Source organism: Loxodonta africana, chromosome 21, assembly GCF_030014295.1.
Source record: "Loxodonta africana isolate mLoxAfr1 chromosome 21, mLoxAfr1.hap2, whole genome shotgun sequence".
NCBI classification, from domain to species: Eukaryota; Metazoa; Chordata; class Mammalia; order Proboscidea; family Elephantidae; genus Loxodonta; species Loxodonta africana.
In genome coordinates this window covers 60571877-60597890 of record NC_087362.1, presented here as the reverse complement: position 1 = coordinate 60597890, position 26014 = coordinate 60571877, and the positions used below count along the sequence as shown (strand labels likewise).

The 26014-nt window shown below is 45.1% G+C and overlaps 1 protein-coding gene across 1 annotated transcript in view; it reads left to right on the top strand.

Moving 5' to 3' along the window:
* The first annotated feature begins 9956 nt into the window (after positions 1-9956).
* Positions 9957-26014, top strand: part of LOC100658419 (guanine nucleotide-binding protein G(o) subunit alpha) — a 168219-nt gene continuing 152161 nt past the window's right edge. The window contains exons 1-2 of the mRNA XM_064274013.1: positions 9957-10077; positions 10298-10340. Of these exons, the coding sequence (XP_064130083.1) occupies positions 9960-10077; positions 10298-10340 (161 nt within the window). The 5' untranslated portion in view covers positions 9957-9959. The remainder of the gene's footprint in view (positions 10078-10297; positions 10341-26014) is intronic.

Below are 26014 nucleotides of genomic sequence, written 5' to 3'. Positions count from 1 at the left end.
ATAATATTCTAAAATGTAGAGAATGATTATGATATTCAGAAATTCCTCATGAAAAAGAGAGGATCTGTCAAGATCAGGTTTGGTTAGCAATTGGATGGATCTGATAAGAAAGGATCAAGCCCCAGAGACCAGACTGGGTTTCTCAAGGTATGGTTTTTATGCTATTTACCTCAAAATGATTTGAAGGTACATGTTAAAATGCACATTTCTAAACCCCATTTCAGATTTTCTAAATTACAATCTCTAAGTGTGGAGACCAAGAACCTATACTTTTAATAGCACCCTAGGTAATTTTTATGTGCATTAAAGTCTGAGGATGACTAGGCAGGATATCAGGTCCACTTGGTAGTATCAAAAAGAAATCCAAATATGCAGGTAAGACGTGGTATCAAGGGAGCCTCACAGCAAGCAAGAGGTTTATATAAGCCATTATGGGGGTTGGGGGAAGGTCCCACAGTATCAACAGGTGGAAATCCTAAAGTGGAGCAATGTGAAAGGAGTCAAACATTGGCAACAGGCAAAATTCAAAACAAATAGATGACAGGCATCAGAGATGTGGGAGTCTGTAGTAAGGATCTAGTCATGCAGACCTTAGGCTTAGAAATTGGGTTCTAATTTTCATGAAGTTGAGGGGATCAAGGTAGAACTCTAATCCCAAAGCAAGGTCAGAATCAGATACAGGAAAATCAAAAAGAGGTCTACTACTGGAACTAGTTATAAGGACCAAGGTGAGAGTCTACTCCTCAGGGCCAGCACAGAGGCTGATTTGATGCTTAACCTCCAAGTGGCACATCCAAGTGTTCTTGGGTTTTCCTTGCTTATTGTCTGGATCATTCTAGGGACTGTGACAAAGATTAGCCTGCCAGAAGGAGCTAAAAGGACTAGGAAGGATCTATCTAACCTACTTTCCTATCCCCTACTTGAATTGTGTTTCAGACTTAAGTTTTTTCACAGGGATGAGGCTGGTTTTTCTTAGTAGTTACAATGATGGCAGTCAACTGTCAAAGAAGCAGATTCCTAAATAGAGTAACTCTCTAGCCTGGGCAGGGGGGTAGCTGGATTCTGGAGCCAGCATCAAGTTCTCTTCACCCCCCAGAAACTCTGAAATATCACAAACTAGTAACAGGAGGGTAGAGAACCCAGGTGTTCTTTGTGCAATTCTGCTTTTCTTTTAAGTAGCAGATTGCTTTTGTAGTGAAAGAAAAACTTAATTTTTAACTCACTGTTGGATAAAGCTAGAAATCCTTGGTTCTTTCAAGCTTAGAACAGTGGTGTCTCTAAGGTCATGGAAGCACCACGCTGAATTCCCCCACACCCCTGATGAACCCCTTTCAGCAAGTAGGCAGAGAGCAACTAGTAATCACTAACCAAGGCGATTACTAATCTGGCAGATACACTCTGAGGGTGCAAGAAATAAGTAAAGAATCAGGAGAACTGTTAGAGCCAATGCCAAAGAAAATCACAAGAAGGGCAGGACTAGGAGAAGGCAGGCCCCTTGTCAAGCTCATCTTCCCCTTTGGTTTGTTACCGCTGGCTGTCTCACTCCTGCATCTATGCCACTCCCTTGGCTATCCTCCTCCAGCCCCCTGGGATGTTCCCCACTCATTCTATTCACCCACAAAGAAATACTCTCAGAATCAATTGGGTCGTGGTCATAGCCATTTTCTCCTTGCTGTGCTGAAAGGGATACCAGGCAATCTGGAGAAAACCTTTCACAATGGATTAAAAATATTCCGGTATTTCTAGGAGTGATGTCACTTCTCAGTTGCAAAAATCAAAGTGGAACCATATTCCCTTTCATAATATTGGCTTGTTTTGTTTATAAAGGTGTTGCATTTCTAAAGCAAACATCACAAAAATTATGAAAGATTCATTCTTGACTTAAAGGAAGGGAAAAGGTAATGGGAACCATTTCAACAGTGAAACAGATGCACCCAGAGTCAAGTACTGAATGGATTTGTAACATTTTCTTGCTTTGCCTTCTGGAGCTCTGCCTTCTATATTCTCCCTATGTCACTTTCCAGGTTCTCTGTCCACGCAACTCAGATTTAGAATTATGGATGAGAAATATAAAAAGAAGCCTAAAATTCCATTCTTAGAGTGAGGAAATTGAGGCCTGGAAAGAGAACTGAATTTCTCAGAGTTGGCTGAATTAAGACTACAAGTCCTGTCTCTTGGTTTCGAGCCCATGGCTCTTTTCACTCTGCTGCTTTTCTGGATGTTACTTCATTTTAGTTTTGAAAATTAGTTTCATTTATTGTTTGTCCAGGCCTATTGGGACTGATGTTCTATGTATCATCTACTCCCAGTTTCCGGTTGTAATATTGGGGAGTGGGGGAGGGGCTGCTGGAAAACATGAAGAATATTCTGACAAGTATATACTACAAAGATAATCTATTCTGCATGAACAGCTAGGAATAATTTATTGGAATTAATATGGGGTCATGGATTTATTGGATTAAGTTATTATCATGATCAATAATATCTGACAAAGAGGGGAAGGTCAATTGCATGCAGTAAAAACCCACTATAATACGAATAACGTAATTGGTCTAGGTGCTATCTAAAAGAGGAACTTAGATATAATCTTTGAACCTTGGCTCTTTGGGAAGTAGCATGATGTGGCAGAAAGATCAGTTCATAAAATTACGGTTACCATCCTGATTATACAACTTGCCACCTATGTGATCTTGGGTGGATCACTTCAACTTCTATAAGCTTGAAATGAAAATAGAAATTCTGGCTATTTCAAAAGGCTGTTAAAAGGATCAAATCAAATAATGTATGAGAGGTTGCTGTAACTAAAAGATCAGGGAATAAAAGCACCATGAATATCATATTCAATTGTGTATTCCCAGTACCTAACACAGTGTCTGGCACATGGAAAGCACACTATAAATGTGTATTAAATAAATGAAGACAATGACAGGGAAATATTCTTCTCACTATTTCCTTGTTGGGGAACTGTTTATGGGATTATAAAGCCAAGTATGTAAGTGAAGCAGAGGTGGGGGAAGCAAAAGAAAACAAGGAAAAAATGATTGGTATCACTCCCTTCATAGAACAATCACAGAGGTGGTAGAATCAAAGAAAGAATGATCAAAGTGACCAATCCTAAATCTGCTCTTTTTCTTTCCCTGCCCCATTCACCCCACCTCACCTCTCAATCCAAGACCCCAGCAATGATTTTCTTTTTTAATATTGTCTTTGGGCATCTACCTCATTAATTTCAAAGTCATTGTTAAGCTACTACATTCAGTGTTTTTATTAATATCTGTATACGTCCTCTCTTCAGTCATTTGTTTGAAAAACATTCCTGTTTTTAATTTATATTGGATATAACTAATTCAGATTCCTCCCTCCCCCTTTTGCTTTCTTCTACTCTTAGTCCTCTCCAAAGGCTACAGTGGCCAGGTGGAAAGGCAGAGGACTGCAGGGACAGCTAGAGAGGAAAATCAGTTCTGTTCTTTCCTACTTCAAGCACTTAATGATTCTAGCTAAAAGCCTTATGGGATATGTGTCTTGTTGAGAATGTGTCTCTCTCTGAATTGTCCTTCTTCAATTTTATAGATGTGCTCCATCACAGACATAGGCGTTTCATACAAATATATTTTTCTGCCACAGGGGTCAGGGTTTTCCAGGCCTTTGGGGAACTGATGACGTGCCTAAATGTCAGCTCAAGTGAAGAACCATGTTGTCCCATTGGAATGCCATGTTCTTGATACTTGGCAGACTTTGGGAATACCCCAAACCACACGTATTTTAGAGGGTGCAGACAAGTCATAAAATTAAACCAGTCTAGTCTGGTCAGAATGAAGAGAACCCTAGACTTCTAATAAGTTTGAACTAATCGATAACCTCCCCTACCCCAGGCACCCCACACTTTTTACAGCCAGTTCAAACTGGTTTTAACTGGATTCAGATAAAATTCACCTACTTCTTGTTTTCACAAATACAACAGCTGACAGGAACAAACAAAAACAGCTCTATCTGTAAAGAGCAATGTGGTAAGAAGACTTTGGACCTTGAAGCTTACAGGAGTCTAATGAGATAATGTCTAAAAGATGTTTGAGCTGCATGTGTGAAAAGCTCTATGAAGACAGAAAATATGATAAATAACGCAAGAAATCTTTGTGTCAGGAAATCTCCGATCTTCTGAAGGACTTAATAACTACTAAGTACTTTACAAACATGGACCTGCTAATCTTGTCTGTCAACTCCAACCCAGGTAGGTTGAAAATACTATTATTCCCATCTAACGAATAAGAATCTTGGTTTCTGATGAAAGATTTTCCAAGAAAATTCCAACAGGGAACCACAGCTGTTAAGATGCCTTCATATTAAGCCAAGCTTCCAACTTCAGTTCCAGCTATTGGTCAATCTTGTCATCAACATGAAAGCACTAGCCCTAGCCCCCTCCAACTTTCTGCTCCATTCAAGCCAAATGTGTCTCTGCAGGATTCTCTTGGTATCCCAAATTGAGAAAAATCACAAAGCACACCTTCTTTGGGGTTCTTGAACCACCAAAGTGCACTCACCAAATGATGTTCTCAACAGTGATCACATAATGGGCTCCAGTAACTTAAGAGCTCAATTCAATTACCTACAAGTCTTAATCCACTCCTTTGTACAAGTCCCTTATTTCTTCTCTGGGAATTTTTTTACCCCTAACAACTATTTAAAAAAAAAAATTTTTTTTAACAACTATAAATAAGGAAATTTTTTTTTTTTTCATGAACTCTACAAGTAACAGATGGGACGTAAAATTTAGCAAGAATTATCTGATGGGAACAATAAAAAACATTTAGCATATACTCTTCTCACAAGCTCCTAAATACTAATGAACCTCCCATTTATTTGTTTTATATCAATATCATTTCATCTTTCAGAACCTTACTTCAAGGTAAGCCATTACCTTTTTTAACTTATCCAATCTTAAAAATAATTTTCTAGAATCATCGAGTCACCGAATTTCTATTTGAAAAATCAAAGGCTCAGAGCTGGGAAGAACTTTGATCAATTATTTGAATGAGTCCTTGCCTATGGACACGTAAATTTCATTAACAAATATTAAAATTTGATGACCTTCCGGACATTGTGCGATGCCTGACTTCTGGGAACATACACAAAGGGATAGGACAACTCCTTCACCTCGAAGGAGTTTACAATTCAGTGTAGTGGTTCCCAAAGTGCATCAGTGTCACTTGGGAGGGCAGAGTATGATTTTAAAAATGAATATTCCCAGGCTCCACTGCAGACCTGCTGATTCAGAAATTCTAGGGATGGGACCTCGGCATCTGCATTTTTAAAAAGCATTTTGGGTAATTCTTATGCATAGTAATGTCTGAGAACCACTGGTCTACTAGGTCTGAGGAAGTGTACAAAATAATATCAGTCAAGCGAGTGCTGAATATGAGCTAAACAGGGGGCCTGTCTTCTAGGGACACACAAAATATTCATCAGCATCGTCCCTCATTAGTACCAAATATTTATCAGAAAACAATGCCATCTCTTAGCCTTTTCCAGGCATTCTTCTAAATTATACTCACCACTAAGCTGGGTTTTGAGCTATCAATTTTATAATAAAAACCATTAATAGAGAGCCCTAAAATTTCTAGTGATCTACCATTCTTCCTAAAATGTCTAGTTCACTTGACAGTTTAGCTTCATTTAGATCAGGAACCACTCATTTTAGCCCATTTTCTTCCCATTCTTTATGACAGTGTTCATAAAGAATAGCATTCTTCATAATTTTTCCCCTCTGACAGAAATACAAGAAACTAGTAACATGAAGAAAAGTTGGAGAACTCAGAAACATGTGAGATATCTGGACTTGGGGAAAGTAAGCTCAGCTCCCAGCAGAATTAACTGGCACGTATGGAATCTATATAAGACCCAGTGCTTTCTGTACAGACGAATCATCTGGGGAGCTGCTATCAATGCAGACTGCACAAGGGTCTGCCTTGTAGAAACGATACCAGGCTTGGGTATCCGAATTTTTAACAAGCACCCCAGCTGACTAGGATGTGAATGGTTTTGAGAAGCCATTCCAGGGATTTCAAAATTTCAAGTTTTTGTTAGATTGTCAATAAATACATATTTAATTGAATTAATCAACTAAAAGGGAACAAATAGAGAATTTCTGTTCATCTAATCAGAGCTTACATTCTGTACGTCAGAGCTGGGGAACCTTGCTTACATCATGAATTACTGTTCTCCAGAATTAGGAGCCACTTATAGTAAAAAAAGCAACTTAATGTAGGCTTTGTTGACACACCTTTTAGGGAGTATATAAAAAATTCTAATCACCAACTTTTAAAATCAAAAATATGCTGGACAGTGTTGCAAGACAAGAGGGATGGTTGACTAAGGGGAGGGTAAATGAGAGTTATTCTCTGGCCAACGGCAACAATCAGAGAAATATAATTCTAAGGATCATATAAAATCAAAGCAAATGGAATCCGCCCCTGGTCTCAGTGTCCCCTACTCCCGATGTTAGGATTGTACTTTCCCCCATTGCTGCAGGAATCACGACAAATTCCGCTGTCGTGGTATTATCTAACTACTGACAACACCAGAGCAACAAGGTGTTCTCATTCTCCCTTTCTCCGGGGGAACCAGAATATGATTGGGTTCTGGGGTTGTGAGCTTTCTGGGAGTCTAGGGAGAATACGTGAAATATTTATACAACATGCTCTCTCTCAACTAGTCCAAAGACCTATAAAAGGAGCACTGGCTTACTACTTAATGACTTTGTGACCTTGAACAAGTTCAACTCCTCCGAGGCTCAGCTTCCTCAGCTCTAAAATGGGTACCCAGATCTATCTGGATTCTGGTCTAGGTTCCTTCCACTCAGTGGTGATGTTTCCAACACCACAGTGCCTAACCGAGGTTTCTGGGGAAGGATCACATGAGGTCATTTTTGCAAAAGTGATCTGTAAGCTGTAAAGCACTATGGAGATGAAGCGGATTATTATTAGTCTTTTATATAGCTCAGCTATAAAGATGCAAAGTGGCCCAGAAAAAGAAAACAGGAGAGACAAACCTGAAATACAACACCTATAATACCTAGAACATTACCCTATACATGGTAAGTAGGTGCTTATAAGTACTGAGTGAGTAAAGAGAAACACCGGTTTGTGCTTTCACCATACTAAGTCTAATACCAAGAATCATCTGATTCAGTCATACAAACCGTAATGAGCCTAAGAGCTTAAATTGAAAAGTACTCGATACAGAAAAGCATTAATACGTGAAATGTAATCCTACCATCTGCAAGGAAATAATTATTTTCTTACCTCTTCGGTTCTTCAGATGCATCTTTGTAGGGATAACAGTACCTGGTGAGGCTGCTTCTATTTTCCTCTGCATGTGATAGATCTGCGTAATTGTCCTACCAACGTTTAAAGGAAATAAGTTCTATTGAATGTTGGGTATGTGAACTTTCTCTATTGCATCTGGAAACCTGATTTTTAGTAATATCATGATTTTAAGCAAACCGGATTTATCCACCAGCCCCCCAACACACATCCAAGAGGGAAATGAGGGGAAGATGAGGGAAGCAGTTATTTACTTCCTAAGACAATTCTTTACAGGGTTTCTTTGTCAGTTTCTCAGAATACATAAAATGTGATTCAAATTTAAATACTTTAGATTATATTACAGACAACTTTGGACAACAACAGCTATTTGTAGAATGGGGCAAACCCATCCCGGGAATTACAAAATATGAAATTTCAGGGGAAAAATATTTTCTTCTGGGTGGGCCTTAACTGCCTTCTTTCCCTGTTGCAAATGTATTTTTTGCTGGTTAACATTTCCAAAACTGGAGTTTTTTGGGGTTTTTTTTCCTATTGTTGAGTTTGCTTTCAGAGCCACAGAAATGCCCAACTGTTAGAAAAAACAGTTCCCACTGGCCACTCGCTCTTATTCCCACACAATCTTTCCTCTCGGACCCTTTCTCTAGAAGGGCCCCTGGGGCTGTCTGGTGGAACTAATTGTAAAACCATTTTGTGCAGTAAGAATTAACTGCTTCAAAGTCTCAGAGACCACCCAGAACAGGCCCAATCTTTGGCAAATTTGTACTTGTTTCCTTAATATTTGATTCATTGAGTTAACTGACCCAGGTTTCTGGGTCTTTATTTAAGATGGGAAAAAATGGCTAGAAAGATAAAAGAAGAAAATCTCTTCTTCTTTCACCAAAAATATTTAAAATGCATTTTGTGTTTGTGGCCGGGGCAGGACGAGAGATTTCGTGCACAGACCTCAACCAAGCTAAGTCATTCGAAATGTGCAAAAGCGTTTCAACTATGTTCAGGGAGCAAGCAGTTGCAAGCAGCTCACGCTTGCATTAGAATCTGTCCCTCTCCAAAGCTTCCCGAGTGTGGGAACTCTCCTGCCCTGGTGACGGCGGGAAACCCTGAGGCAAGGTCAGCGATGGCAAGGCGGGGAGGAGCCCCTGGAGAGCAGGCCCTGGCTTTTTTTCATCCTGCCGTGTGCTTCTCACAGCCTTGCCTCTCACATATTAGGTGCTCAATAAATGCTTGTGTAACGCAGAAAACGAAAAACCCAAATTTGCCCAGTGGCCTGGGCCGTTGACGCGAATCATCCGGAACGCAGGTTGATTCAGACCCACTACCTCCACCCGTTTACGGAGGTAACTGGCTGCTACGGCCTCAGCAGCCCAAGAGTAACCAAGAAGGCGAGCGGCTGGAGACAAGATGGAGAGGGAGCCGGAGAGAAAAAGAGGCCGCGCGGGGCGCTAGCTGGGGAGAGGCGGGTTAGGGGGGCCGACCTGACAGCCGTGCCGGCGACCCAGCCCCGCGCTCCCATTGACAAGGAGGTCCGCGCAGTCCGCGCGCGGGGCGGGGGCGGGGCTCCCCGGAGCGCGCGCTCGGCCTCAGGCCCCGCCCCTGCCCGGCCGCGCACGCGCCCGCCCCGGGGGAGCCGCAGACCCGAAGGTGCTGGGGGAGGGGAGGCCGCGTCGCGCGCGCGCCGCCACGAACTGACGCGGGCCCGGTGCGCGCGCCTCCCCCCGCCGCCCTCCGTCGCAGCCCTTCCCGGTCCCGAGGGCCCAGCGCGAGGCCCTGCTGACGTCAGCGGGCGGCTCGCGGTGCTGGGTGCGCAGAGCCGCTGGCGCACTCGCGCGCTGCGCTCGCAGCCACCCCCCGTCGCTGCCTGGGCTCTGGCGCGCGCGCCCGCTCTCCCTTCATTTTTTCCCCTCCCTCCCTGCCTCTCTCTCTCTCTCTCTCTCTCCTTCCCCCGCGAGCTCCCGGCTGCCCGCGACTCCCTCGCGCTCTCCGTCTCTCTCTGGTAGGCTCCACCGAGCAATGAGAGCTCTGGGAGGCAGCGCCGCCGCCCGCTAGAGACCTGCCCCCCGGCCCGGCCCCGTGCCCAGCCCTGCCCAGCGCGCGGGGGTCGGCGACGGCGCTGCGGACGCACCGACGGCGGAGGGCCGGCGATGCACATGCACTAGCAGCACCCCCTAACTCACTCCCTCCACACCCCGCGCCGCCGCCGCCGCCGCCTCCTCCTCCTCCGGCAGCAGCGGCAGAAGGACCCACCCTGCCCCCCACCACACCCTCCGCCGGCTCCGGCTGCGGCTCCAGCCTCGACTATTATTCTATTTATTTTGGGTGGTGCACAAGCCTCAGTGCCTGCAGCCCGCGCCTCCCTGGCCCGCGGCCGCCTCCTCCCTCGGCTCCGGAACCCCAGACCCCGACCACCCGCGTCTCAACACCTCCAGACCCCTGCCAGCTGCCTCGAGTCTCCGTTGCTGAAATTTGTTAGCGGCGGTCTTTTGGGGGAGTTCTGGTCTCCCGACATTTTTGTTTTCAGCCAAGGGGAGGATTTTTTTCCCCCTTTGAGCCAGGCTCTGCTCTCCGGGGGGGTGGGGGGCTCGTCGAGTCGGGGAGCCGTGCCAGCCGAGTCGTGCGGGCTGTGGCAGGGAAGGGGCCACCATGGGATGTACTCTGAGTGCAGAAGAGAGAGCCGCCCTCGAGCGGAGCAAGGCGATTGAGAAAAACCTCAAAGAGGATGGCATCAGCGCCGCCAAAGACGTGAAATTACTCCTGCTGGGTAAGGGCTACGTCTGCCACCCCCATTCCCCGACCCCGGCCACTCCGCACTTTCCTCAGCCACCTCCCCCACCCCACCCGCTCCCGGGGAGACCTGGTCCCCAAATGGGCACCACCATGTGCCCAGGGTCGCCGACCCCCAGCATGCCTTATCTCTACTCCCCCTGTTTCCTTAAGCTGACACTCACCAGTTTTCCCCCCTCCTGTCTGTGTCCCAACAGGGGCTGGAGAATCAGGAAAAAGCACGATTGTGAAGCAAATGAAGTAAGTCACTGTGGCATTGGGATTTGTACTTTTATTAAGAATAATTTTTAAAATCATTTTCATTACCTTGCTCATTCCACATTGCTCTCCAGGCCTGGTTTTTAATTCATGTATACACACACACACACCTCGATTTGGCTCCCCTCCCCAACACCCTACGTTGGTTCTGGGGTCCTCCACTCCAACTCCAGGGTGGGTGGGTTTTTTGTTTATTTTTGTTTTTTTGAGGGGGGGAAGCGCCTGTAGTTATATGAATGACAGTGTCCGCCATATTGATCAGAACATCACACTATTGGCATGATTATGATATTACTCCTGCTCGTGGGGTGTTTCGTGTGTCTCTCTGCTCCATTTCAGTCTCTATCTCTGTTTCATTCTGTCTCTATTCCCCTTCCTCCTCCCCCCATCCCCCTCTCGTCCACAATCCCACTTTCCCCTGCTCTTCTCCTGGGGCACTGATTTTGAACTTGGCTAAAACATGGAGGGGACCCAGCCCTAGACTGGGGTGCAGGATCAAGTGTCTGCTGTTCTTGGATTTGGTGCTGAATTGGAGGCTGTACTTTCTGCCTCTTCCTCTCCACCGCCAAGGTTGAGGGTGGGGAAGGGGGCAGAGGACGAGAATTAGGGGAGGGGTCGTGCGTTGGGGGAAGGGAGTGAGTTTCCAAGCGGATGTGACTGGCACAGCTGTATCCAAGGCAGAGGTGGAAAGGGGACGCTGGTGTGAGGCTTAATGCCCGCCTCCTTGCTGCCCCCGGTCCCTCTCCGCCCCCACCCTCCCAGCGTTTGCTCTCCTGACGCCGGCAGTTTTCGATCACTCTGTGGCCTTTATCATTGTGTTTATTTACACTCTGCATAGGCCGTGTTCCGTGTAACCTACCCACAATGCGGATTTCAGGCCCCACTTGCCGCCGCCCCCTTTTGCCTTAGATATCAGTTTCCCCTCCTAATTAACTGGAGGTGGATTTGAGTGATGGTTGAAAATTAAAACAAAATGGGATATTGCTTCTCTTCTACACTTTCTCAATAAGGAGCCTCGCCCCTCCTTCCCACTCTCAGGCTGGCTTCTTGCCCACTCCACTTGGCAGTTCCTGGTGAGCTCTTGGGCAGCTCTGCTTGGGGAGGGGGTGGCTGGTGGGGAAGGGGTGCAAGCCCTCGGGGCCTCCTGGCCTGGCAGTTTCCCTTGGCCTGTCAGTTCAGGACGAAGGAGTTCGTTAAGACCGTTTAGCGAGGATTCCACGTCTCTTTGCTGTGACACCTTCGTGCACACACGACTCCTAATTAAGGGTTGCTGTGCAGTAAACAAAAATGATTATATTTCAACTTGACAGAATAGCAGAAGTAATTGCATCCCGCAGGAAAACAATGGAAAATAAAAACCCCTTTCGTGGGAAGGTGGGTGGGAAACGAAGCACGCTTGCGATTTAAGAAGAACCAAGATGCAAAAAATCTTGCATGTGTAACAGGCATGACAAGCGGGTTCTAGGCGGCGCCATGATGGTAGGTAGTAGCGACTCGGAGACAATCTCCCCCATCTGCTTGACATGTTCTTATTTTTGCTCGAGAGCTCCCTCGGGCTTTCTTCGCAGAGGCCCCCTCGGCTCGCCGCACCCCACGGGCAATTTGGCCTGGGGCTTCTCTAAAGCTTGTGCAACCCAAATGGATGAGGAGGCGGGGCCTGGGGAATTGCTCTTTGCAACAAGGTGCATGTTGCATCTGCCTGGAGCCCTTGCAGGTCGGTAAATGCAAGCAGCGCCATTCCCATCTCCCGAGGGGAACGCGTCAAAACTTCAGAGGTCTGTAAATCTGCAGTGGCAGCCTCAGACAGAGCCCGATAGAAGCCGAGCCACCGGCGCTGGGTGAGGTTTCAGGCGTTGCGAGTGGTGGACAGCGCCCAGCCGAGGCCGGAAAAGTCGATGGAGCTCGGCTCGACTGCGCTCGGCTCGGCGCGGCGCGGGGCTCGGAGGGACTCGGCAGTGTTCGGAGCCGAGTCGGGGCCCTGACGGAGAGAGCCGAGTCGCTTCGGAGGGGGCCGAAAGCATTCGGAAACGCTCCGCGGCAGGGAGGGGAAGGGCGGGGGGCATGCCAGAGTCCGCAGATTAACTTTGCATCCGCCAAAGCGACACGTTACCAGCTTTCCCTGAACATGCTCCGTAAATTAGGTTGATTTAATAAGAAGTTTAAAAATATATACTGAGTCCCCCGAAGGATAATGTTACCTACCTCGGCTTTTCATTCAAAGAGAGCTGAGCTCTCCCAGGAGATAGGTGTGCCATTTTAAAATGAAAACCCCTAATTATGTACTGGGGCAAGAAATCTTAAATTAAGGTTGTATGTAAACTTTCCCGGGAAAGTCCTACGTGTCTCGTATTGATACATATTTGGGTACACTAAGGAGGGAAAAATGAAGCCTTTGAGGTTTGAGATGATTAAGTCAGAAATCAAGGCATTTCTTCTCTTGCCCTGCGATTCTGCCTTCCCTCACTCCCACAGAAACATGCGCTGACAACTTTTTGGAGAAAAACTTGAGATTTTGGAAGTGAAACATTGAATACTTTTTTAATTCATTACACTTGCTGTCTTTAAGGATATGGGTTTGCTCAAAAAGTCAATCAAAAAGGTTTCTAGACCAGGTACATTTTGCTGCAGGAGACCAGAGTAAGGACTCTGGGCCCGGTCCTCCCAAACCATTCACGAACGGCAGCTTTTCCCGTGAGGCCTCCAGCTTGGCTTGAAGTAAGTCAGATCAGGGCCTTGAGCCAAGCTGGATGAAGGACTTGTTTTATTAACCACAAAATGTGGGATTGGTGTCACTGTATCCTAGTGACAAATTTTTTGAGTCCTCCCTTGCAGAGATGGTTTTTGCGAGATCACTGCTTGACTGAGAGTCACTGAGTCAGGAGGAAAGTATGGAGGGTGGGGCCCACCTAGGCCGCACTTACAGAAAGCAATTCCTGACTTCCCAGTGCTCTACAATTAGTGACCAGCCTATCAGGCCATAAGTGTGAGGTTATTAGGTTGCTGTTTTATTTCACTTGGGCAGATGAAATTGGACAATTAGAGAGTCCTCCTTGGGTTACACCCTGTGAGAACCAGGTGATTTCCTATTGGAGGCTGGGATTTTAATAGCCCAGCATGTTGGATTGAGAGGAAGAATATCAATATTCAAACATCCCTGGGCCCTTTTTATTCAGCATTTCCAAAACAGCAAGGAGCCGTTCCATTTGGCCTGTGTTCTCATCCATGTTGTGTGCTGGTAGGAAGAAGGAATGGGGTTCCGTATATGCCCATAGTAACTGCAGTTACATGATGAAGGAATGGCTGTCAGATGCTGCTTAGAACCGTTAACACCCACATCAGCCTAAGAACATTGCAGAGAGACTGACCTTTAAAATTCTTCTAATTGTTGCGTGTTGTAAGGGGAAACTTGCATCCATTTAAGATGCTGCATATTAGTTTGTCATTTTTAAAGTCTGTTTCTCAGTACTTTATTAAAAATTTCATTTGACCATAGCTTTCTTGACTTGTTTTCCTCTGTGTATGTGATTGGTAGAGCTGTGTCAGATGATCCAAAAATGTCTCGGTCCTGAGAAATAATGATAAAAGAGACAGCACAAATATAATTTTAAACATACCATAAATAGTGGTTTTTTTTGTTTGTTTGTTTTCTTTTTTGGCATTTTAAATAATTTAGATCGATAGGGGGCCGTGACCCCACCTGGGATGCAGCCTCATGGTCTTTGCAGTCAATCGGTGGGGCTCTTTTAGTTATGCAGACTACTCAAGTCTTTAAAAGGAAATGTTAATTTTATTAATTACCAAAACCTTTACAAAGAAACCTCTTAAAGCATTATATTTTATGAAGTATAGAATCAGCAGAATGCCACGTTATTGTTCTGAACAAATAGTGACACTGCTTCGACAGTCTACCTGATGAAAATGTAAGCTGTGGAGTTGCTGTGGGCACGGCAGTTTGCCTTTATTCAAGGTGTTGAGCTTTCTGTGATGTCACATTCAGGCTGTGTCTGGAGCATTAAGCAGATTTTTTTAGGAAGACAGTGAGTTTGAAGGTAGCAGAGAGGTATGGCCTGCTAGCTGGTAGGCTTTACATAAATGGACACTACCTATTTCTCTGAAGCAGTTAACAGGCCACTGGTCCTTCCACGCCTTCTCCCTTATCCAAATCACTAATTTGTTGGATGGTTCCCTTTCTATCAGTGTCAAACAAGTATGCGAAGGTGATATAAGACAATGTGATACGAATTTGAACAAATGGAACACTTTGTATGTGCATTCGTTCCCAAGGTACCTACCTGCTAAGCCCCATTTTAAGGCAAATGTAATGATTTTCCTGATGAAGATGTCATTGCTCATACAAATATCCCAGCCCTTAGAATGGGATATGATTCCCAGGGCAGACCCCACCCTGTCAGGAAAGGTAGTCTTAAGAGGTAACTTGCTCTGACGAAGCTGGTGGTTTCCTCTTCCCGGCTCACCCTGACCTTGTATTAGGGTATCTGCAGTTTGGTTTGGGTTCAGGTAAAGCATGCATTCATTCAGCACTGTTCAGTGCTTACTAAGTGGCAGGCACTACCAAAGGGAAGCAAAAGGCAACTGGCAGCTGTTACTCCGGGAAAGTGCAGTCATCTAAAAGGGCGTTTCCCACACATGCCCAAAGGGTCCCATGTCCAGGCAGCAGTCCACTGAGAGCTAACCTCCTAGATTTGTAGACTTATTATTTCTGCAATCATCTTGTTGGCTGCTTTGCCTCCCTCCTTGCCTCCTGTCTCCATGTTTATGCAAATGGATGCAATTTGCTCCCTCTGGAGACAGTGTGAGCTCCAACAGAATGTCAGATCAAGTAGTAGATGAGTTCTCCTTTGCTGATGGATGGTGCCCTCTCCCTCCTTACTGCTCACTGAGCTGTAAATACCAGCAGACCTTCTGCCAGGAGAGTAGCACCATCCACCTGATCTCCTCTGGAATCATCTGTGGAATTCTTGAGCCTCAGTTACCTGTTGGATTCTGAAATGGAACCTGTCTACTTGTTGAAAGTGTTGTTTCCAGTTTGATTAAGTGGATGAAGCTCCATGAAGAACTGGCATGGCTCAGAAGGAACCCAGAAGAATTGGCTGTTCTAAATGTGTCTGGATTAGATTTACCATGCCCAGAGTTGGAGTCCTGTCTTGTTTTTTTCTAGCACTTGGATCGCCCCAGATTATATTGTGCTTCTTAGCATGCCTCATCTGCTAAAGATAGGACAAGATCAGTCATGTTTTTCAGGTGGTCACAGTACACTATCTCTCTCTCTTTTTTAATAATATTTTGTTGTGTTTTTGGTGAAAGCTTACACAGCAAATTAGGTTCCCATTTAACAATTTCTGTGTATATTGTTCAGTGGCATTGGTTATATATTTCACAATGTGTCAATATTGCATTATTTCCATTCTGGTTGTTCCATTTCCATTAATCTAGTTTCCTTGCACCCCCTTACCATCTCATCTTTGCTTTTGGGTAAATGTTGACCGTTTGATCTCACATAGTTGATTTGACCCTATCTCTCTTAACACTGGAGATTTAATATGAAAATAATAAAAAAAACTCATGGCCGTCAAGTTGATTCTGACTCATAGCAACCCTATAGGACAGAATAGAACTGCCCCATAGGGTTTCCAAGGATTGGCTGGTGGATTCGAACTGCTGACCTTTTGGTTAGCAGCTGAACTCTTAGCCACTGCACCACCGGGGCCTCATGAGTAGACAAGGGTCCTACTCTTCTGACATGTGCTCAGCCCATCTGAATGCAGAGACTTGGTTCCCTGTCTCCCAAGGTCTTTTTGTTCTCTCATTTCTTATGAAGCCAGACCATTATCCCCCGAGCACATCTGAAAGACAACAGACAAGCTGGGAGGGGGTGATTTCAAACTGAAAAAAACATTTTAGAAAGCGTTACTCCCAAAATTGACTCTCACAAAGAACAACTTCTGATTTTGAAAAAAGAAAATGAATGTGTACATACTCATACTACATGGATCTAAAAACAGTCAGCAGGTGCTATGAGAAGGGCACTTCACCTCACCTTCTCATCGATCGTATCATTGGAAAGCTTGGAAGTGCTCAGATGAACTCCATTCTAAGAATTTGTTCAAATTTGTATCACATTGTCTTATATCGCCTTCTCATACTTGTTTGATACTGATAGAAAGGGAACCACCCAACAAATTAGTGATTAGGATAAGGGAGAAGGCGTGGAAGGACCAGTGGCCTGTTAACTGCTTCAGAAAAATAGGTAGTGTTTTAGACAAGAGTTTAACATACTTCTCTAAAATTAAGAGAGCATGGACTCTGTAGTCAGGCTGCCTGGGTTCAAATCTTGGTCCTACCTCTAACTAACAGAGCCCTGGTGGTGCAGTGGTTAAGAGCTTGCCCACTAACCAACAGGTCAGCAGTTCGAATCCATCAGCTGCTCCTTGGAAACCCTGTAGGGCACTTCTACTCTGTCTGGTAGGGTTGCTATGAGTCGGAATCGACTTGATGGCAGTGGGTTATCACTAACTAAATGTGTGGCCTTAAACAAGTTACTTTTCGTGCCTCAGTTTCCTTGCCTGTAAAATGGGGCTGGTAATAAAAATATCTACCTTGTCATGAGCATTAAATGAGTTAATATATGAAATTCGCTTGTAACTGTATCTGGCACAAGGAAAGCGTTATCCAAATGTTAGTTCTAGTTTTTATTCCTTTGATTGACTAGTAGGTGTTCGCTTCCCATATGGAGCTCACTTGTCAAGTATGTAGAACTCAGCTGCACCGGGAGTCAGAAAGGGGGGCGCTATGGTTCATGCTCATCACTTCTTTCCCTCACCTGCTCTGCAGCACCAGTTATATAACAACTTGTGTTATCATAACTGATGTGACATTTTTGATGGTGCAGCTGCCTCAGCCCAAGAGGCTTCAGTGATATTACGTGGAGTACAAAAGAGCACTGGACCAGGAGTCAAGACAAATGGCTCCTCTCTCTCTCGGGGGATCTCTCTTAGGGGCATCTCCCTTAGGGACTCAGTTTGCTGAACTAGTTGGGCCAGGGATACCCAAGTTCTGTCTTGTTCTAAATGGTCTATGCAATTGGGAATTCTATTTGTTTTCAGGGACTTGATGTCACTGATGCCACCTATTATGGTCCCATCCCTTGGGGAGTGGGGGAACCCATGAAAGTTTTTTTAAGGCAAAGATAATCCCAGAATAGCAGCTTCAACCACAAACTTTTTCAGCCAGGAAGTCATAGTTCTGAGAGGCATTTTGAGAAAATCACATCTAAACCAGACTTTTTATGCAGCCATAGTCTCAAACCAAAGAGGACAATCTGAAATTGTTCCTTGGAATGTTTTGGGTAGGAGACCCAGGGACATGTTAGAGGAGAAGTGGTTTGTCAGTGGCTTCCCGGATGCTCAGAAATGGAGATGAGGTGGCCCTGGCTTCCACCAGTGATGGCTGCACATGAAGGAACTTGCATTGGTTAAGGTGCTAGGATCCAGGGAGTTGGGAGGTTTGCAGACTAGTAAAAGGGAGGATTGGGAGAGCTGTGTTTTAATTTTGATTCGTTTTCTCCTTTGTTTGAGGGCAGGTAATGTAGCCTCTCTGGGCCTCAGTTTGTTCACCTCTTAATTGGGACATAGGTTTTCACCATAGAATTGCTAAGGCCTCGTTCAGATTTCCAGTTCTAATGCGAAGAGAAACCTAGAAATGCAGTGGGGAATAGTGGGAGTATTTACCGCCTACAGCTTTTATCTGCTGAGCCATCTTTAGTTCTAATTTTCTTTACAGAAAAGAGGAAAAACATTGTGCTTTTCATAGCACCAGAAAATTAAAGTAAAATAAAATCCTGCAAGAGTAATAGTCAATACCCTGAATTTATCCCCCTATTCACTTGATTTCCCAGTCACCTCTAGAAGCAAAGATAATAGAGAAAAGAAGAAAGGGGTATAAGATAAGACTCCTTGGCGAAGGATTTATTCTGAATTCTCTGCCTATGTCCTAAGCAAGAGATAGGTTTTCTATGGAAAATTGTTACTTGAGTGGACAGCATCCCCCTGCTTTAAAATTAATTAATTAATTCAGCGTTTGTATGTCTGTCTCCTTTGTTAGTCCCCACCAGAGCTCCCCAAAGCAAGGATGGTGACTTATTTTTACTCCTAATACAGTACTCAGGCCAATGCCTGGCACAAAGAAGGTACTAGATAAATGTTAGCTGAAGGAAAGAGAAAAAGAAATGCGGTGCATAAGGAATGCAAACTCATTTCCACATAACCAGAATAATAATACTGAAAGCCTTTGGCAACCATGGGCTGTACTCAGCATTTTCAATCTATTATCTTCTTCATTTGCTTTTTCATATCACCCTATGAGGAAGTACAGTCATCAACTCCATCTTACTGATGAGGAAGTTAGGCTCAGAGAAGTTAGGTGGATTATTCAAGGTCACACAGCTTATTAATTGACAGAGCTATATTCAGACGATGATTTGTCTAATTCCAAAACCTATGCCCTTTGCATTGTAACCAAAAACAGTTCTTACTAGACCACTACCAGTGTGGGCAATGGAGAGTTGGCAGTCTGGGCCCAGTGCCCATCAGCAAATGTGATGACACCATTCTTGGTTGAGGTCGGGGCTGAGAGAATGGCCAGTGCCCGACAGGCACTGGGATCCTTCTGGAGGTGGAGATGGTGCCCATCATCATATATCACCTTGATTTGGACACCAGAGTATTCTGCAGCCACCATCTAGACATTTCCTAAAACATTTTCCATTCCTGCCTCAGAAGTGTGGGCCATTTGCAGGTGACAGGAGAGAAGCTGCCACCGAAGGTTCTGGCTTTGGTAGAGGTAGGCGGCTTAGAGAAGACTGGGGAAAGACAGAAGAGTAGGTGATCCACGCATCCATCCGTCTATTGTCCATAAGCATGTAGTGAGTGCCTACTGAGTGCTAAGCATATACATGGCACCGTGGAGGGAGAGTTGAAGGTCTCGGTCTCTGCCTCTGAGGAACTCATACTCTACTTTTTCTACTTGAAAAAATCTCTTATATTTCAGGGCAGAGAGTGCCACAATGCCTGTATGTACAGGATGCTGTGATAGAACAGAAGAGGGCACCTGCTGTAGGCAGAAGGCCCAGGGAGGTTTACTAAGAGAAAATGGCATCTGGGATGAGTCTTGAGAACAGGTTGTAGTTAGCCAGGTGGAAAAAGGGAATGCCAGGCAGAGGGACCAGCATGCGCAAAGGCACTGCATGGAACATGCTAGGGATGTAACTGGGTTTGACTAGACCAAGTCATGTAAGAGGAATGCCAAGAAATGAAGGATGAAAGATAAGAGGGAGGCCAGATCTTCAAAGGCCTTGTCTGTTGTGCTAAGGACTTTGGGTTTTATTCTTAAGATAATGAAATGCCACCAGAACGTTTTAAGGAGATGGGTGGCAGGATCAGTTTACACTTTAGAAAGATCACCTACAAGAACTGGAGGGAGTTGGGTCTAGAGGTTGGGAGACCAGATGGAAAATTACTTCTCTGTGACCCTGGTGGGAAATGATTAAGAACAAAATTAAAGCCATGGTCTTAGGGGTAGAAAAGAGGGACAGATGCAAGAGATGCTTAGGTAGTGGAATGATTAAACTTATCTGATGATCAACTACAAGAGCATGGAGGAGGAGCTAAATTTTAGAGTATGTAGCCAAGAATAAGTCTAGGATCCCTGGTTGGACCACTGGTGGGGGAATGCAGGAGGAGGAGGGAAGACTTGGGAAGATGAAGACTTAATTTGGTCACATCGAGTTTGAGATTCCTGTGGATCATTCAAGTGGAGACCCCTGGAAAGCAGTTGGATAGGGGGTAGGGAGGCACGTGGGGGAAGAATAAATTTGGAATTCTGTGGTGCTTGTGAGCAGTGAGAGCTATGGCTGTAGGTAAGAAGCCTCACCAAGCTGAGTGAGAAGGGGAGAGAAGGTGGAGGATACATCCTCTACTATGTACACACACTTCAGCTCCAGGAAAGGGGAATAATTTAGGAAAAGGAGTTTGTGAGGGAAACTGAAGAGGACTGATTTGGGAGATGAAAAAGAAAAACCAAGGCAGAGCAGAATCATGAAAGTCAAGGAAGGAAAAGAATTTCAAAAAGAAGAACAAGTGGTGAGTTGAGGCAGGTATTACAGGGGTTAAATAAGATGAGGACTGGCAGGTGTCCGTTGGACCTGGCCACTTATTGATGACCTAGTCGAGCAATTTCAGAGGAGCGGCGGGAGAAAAGCCAGGTTTCAGCGAGAGTTAAGTAAGTGGGACTGAAGAAGTTGAGGCTGTGAATAGAGATCCCTCCAAAAGAAACCCAGGCTGTGAAAGCAAAAGGGAACTGAGAGGGAGGAAGAGGTATGGGGTCTCCAGGAAGGATTTTATTTGCACTGTTCATTTGGCTACCATGGAGGGACTTGGGTCCATTGAGAAGCTGTAAAGATAGGGCCCAGATGGAGGGAGAAGTTGAAGGTACAGGAAACAAGAAGTGGTTGAAGGAGCAGAGCCCTTGAGAGGATACAGTGTGTGGATGGATGGCTTGATATTGAGATGAATGCACATCTCTTCTGATGCTGATAAACCCAAAAACCAAACCCTTTGCCATCAAGTTGATTCCAACTCATATTAGAGCTGCCCCATAGGATTTCCAAGGAGTGGCTGGTGGAGTTGAACTGCCAACCTATTGGTTAGCTGCTGAGCTCTTAACCACTGATGGGAGGGCAGTAAGAATGGGGAGCATTTAGAGAAATTTGGGGGTGGAATGGTGAGGACAGGAAGTTGAGGGAGCTTCTTCCTTAGCATTCTTTTTCTCTTTGAAGTGAGAGTAATTAAAGTCAGCTGTGCTCATTCAGGACCCCCCCCCCCCCCCGCCGGTGGTGTAGTGGTTAAGAGCTGTGGCTGCTAACCAAAAGGTTGGCAGTTTGAATCCACCAGGAACTCCTTGGAAACTCTATGGGGCAGTTCTACTCTGTCCTATAGGGTCGCTATGAGTCGGAATTGACTCGACGACAGTGGGTTTTTGGGTTGGGTCCTCATTTACCGGTACACTAAAGATTGGCAACCTTTATCCAATTCAAACCATTTATTCACTTACCTAAAACTTACTTAGCACCTATTATGTGGTATGTGCTGTTCTAGATGCTTGAAGTTTCAGTGGTGAACATGCCAGGTCCCAGGAGAATAAGGTAGTAACTTTATAAATAAATCACGGGACACAGCAATTGCAGACTGTGAAAAAATTTCTGGAGGCACACCTTTGGGTGTAGCCTTACACCAATCGCTGAGGGGTCCGATTCCTGCTCTCAAAAAGTTGAATCAGTTGGAGGAGACAAGTCAGAGCCCTGAGGGCATGAAAGAGGCAACAGATGGAATTGTATTTGGAGGAGGGGGTGCTCAGGATTCAGCTGGGAGGGAGCTAGGTAGAGCAATGAGGGTTCAGTGGACACTCATTGTTTTAATCTACCCAGCCTCACTCATTCCAGGCACTTCCAGGGAAGTGCCTGTCACTGCCCTCTGCCCCTGGAAGGTAGAAGTGGGGTTGTGACCCAGGCTTTCCCATTCACAATACCCCATTCTCCTGGCCACAGTGATTGGTCCAGAGATGGGCATGTGACTCAAGCTGGGCCAATCAGAGTCCTTCTCCGAAATTTTATAGTCACCATGAGAAAGAAGTTGCTCCTTACTGGGCTGAAATGATAAAAGCCTGGAGCTATATGTGGCCGTGTTTCCTCATCCCCATTCCCCTCTGCAAGGAGAAAGCTTGTGTATCATGGGAAAGACTGAGGCTTTGAAAGATTGGGTGTGGGGGGGGGTGGTGAGTGAGGAAGGGAATGAGAAGAAGAGAAATCCAGAAAGACATCTGACAATATTATTGAAGTCTCTGAAACCAACTCTGTGGAGCTAATAATCATGTGAGCCAATAAATTCCTTCTTTCACATAAAACTAATTTGATCTGGAATCTTGTCCCTTACAATCAAAATCATCCTGACAAAAAGGGTCAGGCCTTCCACCGAGAAACAGTATGAGCTAAAGCTCACACACACACACACGCGCGCACACACACACACACACACACACACACAAACCCGTTGCCGTTGAGTCTATTCCAACTCACAGTGACTCTATAAGACAGAGTAGAACTGCCTCATAGGTTTCCAAGGAGCGACTGGCGGATTTGAACTGCCGACCTTTTGGTTAGCAGCCAAGCCGTTAACTGTTACGCCACTAGGGCTCCAAAGCACAAAAGTCAGGGGGTAGTGGGTAATCTCCTGTGACTGAGGAATTGGGAGTTCATGGGAATATGAGAAGTGATTGGAAAGGAAGGTGGGCTTGGTTGTGGGGTCTCCGCATCATTTGCTAAGGGATATATACTTTAATTTGAATATAGTAGGATGCCAAGTCAGGAGAACTTGAAGAAGGGAGACGAGAGAGGAGGCTTAGGAGCAGAGAGAGAGTTTTGTAGTCTAAACTAGAGAAGGAAACTCTAAATGAGGAGTTGGATGGGGGAGAGATTTTGGAAGCATAAAACATGAAATTTAGTTGAATGTGGGGAGAAGGGAGTAAAGAGAAATTTTTGAACCTGGTGATAGAGTTATGCCCTCAAGTTAGGAAGAGAGGTAGTAAAGGAAAGATGGCAAGTTAAAGAGCAGGCCTGAATTTCAGGTCCCTGCAGGATAATTTTCTAGAAATGTTCATTGGCTTGCTTGGGAAGTAGTTCTGGTTTTCAAAGAGAGGTCAGGGCTGGAAGGAGAACTGGGCTCAATTGCACTATGTGGTGGGGCCAAGAGAGTGGAGGAGATGCCCTTGAGGTGAGTATGCAGATGGAGGGGATTCTTGGTCCTGAGAAGGAGGAGAGCCCTGAGAAGAAGCCCATCATTGTGGAGATGAGCGGCAGAACCTGCCTTCATGGAGCCATGGGTAGCTCCACCTGAGCAGTAAGGCTGGAGGACAGAGGAGGAGGAGGAGAACGTGTACAACCCTGTGGAACCCACCCACATGTGGAAGCTCTGGGTGACCAGTGAGGGTTCTGTTCCATGGCATTCCTAAGTTAGATAAGGACTGAGAAAGGGCCATCATATTTGATGACTGAGGCTAATAGTGGCCTTTGAAAAAGCAGTTTCAATGAAGGGAAAAAGAAGCCAAACTTAAGAAAATTTTATAGTAGAAATCAGTCTGGCCTAGGAGTCAAGAAAACCAGGTTCTTATCCCTACTCTATGCCTGTTAGGCTTGGTGGCCTCAGGCAAGTTCCTTGACTTCTCGAGGACTTAGAGCCCTGGTGGTGCAGTGGTTAAGCCTTCGAACTCCCAGCCACTCCACGGGAGAAACGTGACAGTCCGCTTTGGTAAAGATTTACAGCCTTGGAAACTCTTTGGGGCAGTTCTGCTCTACCCTACAGAGTCGCCATGGGTCAGAACCAACTCAACAGCAATGGGTTTTTTTGTTTTTTTAATCCCATCTCTGTCCCTACTTAGCTTGGTGGCCCAAGGCAAGTTCCTTCACTTCTTTAGGACTTAGTATTTTCACATGTAAAATTAGGAAACTGGACTGAATGATCTCTAAGTTTCTGCTCAGTCTTAAGGTCATAATTTAAATCTTGCTGTCCAACAAAACAGATGTTCTTGTGGCAAAGGAATCCCCTGCCTTCTCTCTTGGCTACCCCCAACTAAGATAATAAATTATAACAAAATTAAGCTTTGAGAACTCTAGTGCTAATTGAGACAGAAAACTGGGACATCAGCTGAGGGAATTGTGGACACCAGTATGTGTTGCATCCACGCGTACTCTCTACTGAAAGAGTGTGAAGCCCTGCAAGGTAGGAATTTGTCTCATAATACTGTCGAGGTTTCCAGGGGTGGGATCACGTGCCGCTCTTCCACAGGGAGGGATGCTGAAGATTGTTGCAGAGGACAAAAACAAAACAGCCCCTGGGGTCCCCCTCTCTCTGAATCTGTGTGAACAGAAGGAAGGCCTATAAGACTGAGCTGCCTGTGTGGGTGAGTTCCAGCCAGGGTGAGTGAAGAAGAGCTTGAGGGACCCATGACTCAAAAGAGGGACAAGCTCAAGGGCACCAATGGGCAAGGATAGGAGAAACACCTGCTCTATGTCTGACAGTGAGGGACTTTGGGGAAGGGATGGTAGAGTGGCAGTGGGGAGAGACTTGTTGTGTGTTGTGGCCATCATTCCTTTTTCCCACATGCTGCATAAGTCCTGTTTCTTCTGTGAATCTTTTCCTTAAAGTTCCAACCACGTGGACTTTGCCACTCTCTAACTTCTTTGGTACGTATTTGTTCATATTACAGATACCAATGGACGACCAACCATGTGCTGGACGCTTTCTAGTTTCTAGGACTAAAAGCCTGAATAAGACAGGCCCTCAAAGATCTTAGAGTTTTAAAGAAGGGAGATAGACTAAGTAAATGAATAAGCACAGTTATTTCACAAAGTGATAAGTATTCTAATGGAAGAAACAGGGATTAAATAATGGCACGTTGTTGGGGGAGGTGAGGGATAAGAAAGCTGTTCAGGGAAGATCTGAGAAAGAGGGAATAGCAGATGCAAAGGCCCTGAGGCCAAAATGAGTAAAAAGAAGGGCAGAGAGCTAGATCATAAGGAAAATTTATGAGAAATGGAATCAGAGAGGCAAGTAGGAGTGAGTGTGCAGGGCCTGGTGGCCATGGAGAGATGTTTGGGTTTCATTCTGAATTGCCATGAGGAGGACATCGGAGGGTTGAAGCACTTGACCTGACTTTGTACTGAAGCAATCCTTCTGCATTCTGGAAGAGGCAAAACTATAGGAACGGAAATTACATCGCATCAGTGGTTGCCAGGGACGGGGGAGGGGAGAGCTTGACTACAAAGGGGCACAGAGGAGCTTTTTTGGTTGATAGAAATATTCTATATCTTGACTGTGGTGGTGGTTACACGACTGTATATGTTGTCAAAACTCATCAAACTATATACCTAAAAAAAGATGAATTTTACTGCAAGTAAATTATATTTCTATATACCTGGCTTATAAGCTATACTTTTTTTAATTAAAAAAAATTGCAGTAAGCCTTAGCCAAATCCATCTGGCTGCCGTATGGAGGATGATGACAGAAGCAAGCACGGAAGTGAGAGACCATGGCAGAGTCCAGGTAGTACGTCCACTTACTCCTTTTCTTACAACGTAGCCTGTGTTACATGCTGTTCCTGGTGGCTTCCTTAGTTTATTGTTGTATGCTCCTCATCTTCCTGTTGACACAGCTTTCCTTCACAACCAGTTTGTAAGCTCAATGTAGGTAGGAACCATCTGCTTCTTTTGTGTGGGCCCATGGTAGATGCTTATTATATATTATTTTCCATACACTTGGATGGCGCTTTAAAGTTTATAAGCTGCGTCTACACCCATTGTCTCCTCTGAGCCTTACACCAGCCTGTCAGGCTGCACAGACGTTATTAAGTCCCCATTATAGAGATGGACAGGTGGAAAGAAGCCAGGGCAGCACTATCAGAGAAGCATGAGCTTTGGAGATCTCGGCTTTGCCATTTGTTGGCCAGCGGTGTGATCTGGGGAAAATTATTCAATCTCCCTGAATTTCTGTTTCCTGGTCATTAGAAAGAGAAAAAAATAAACACGTTG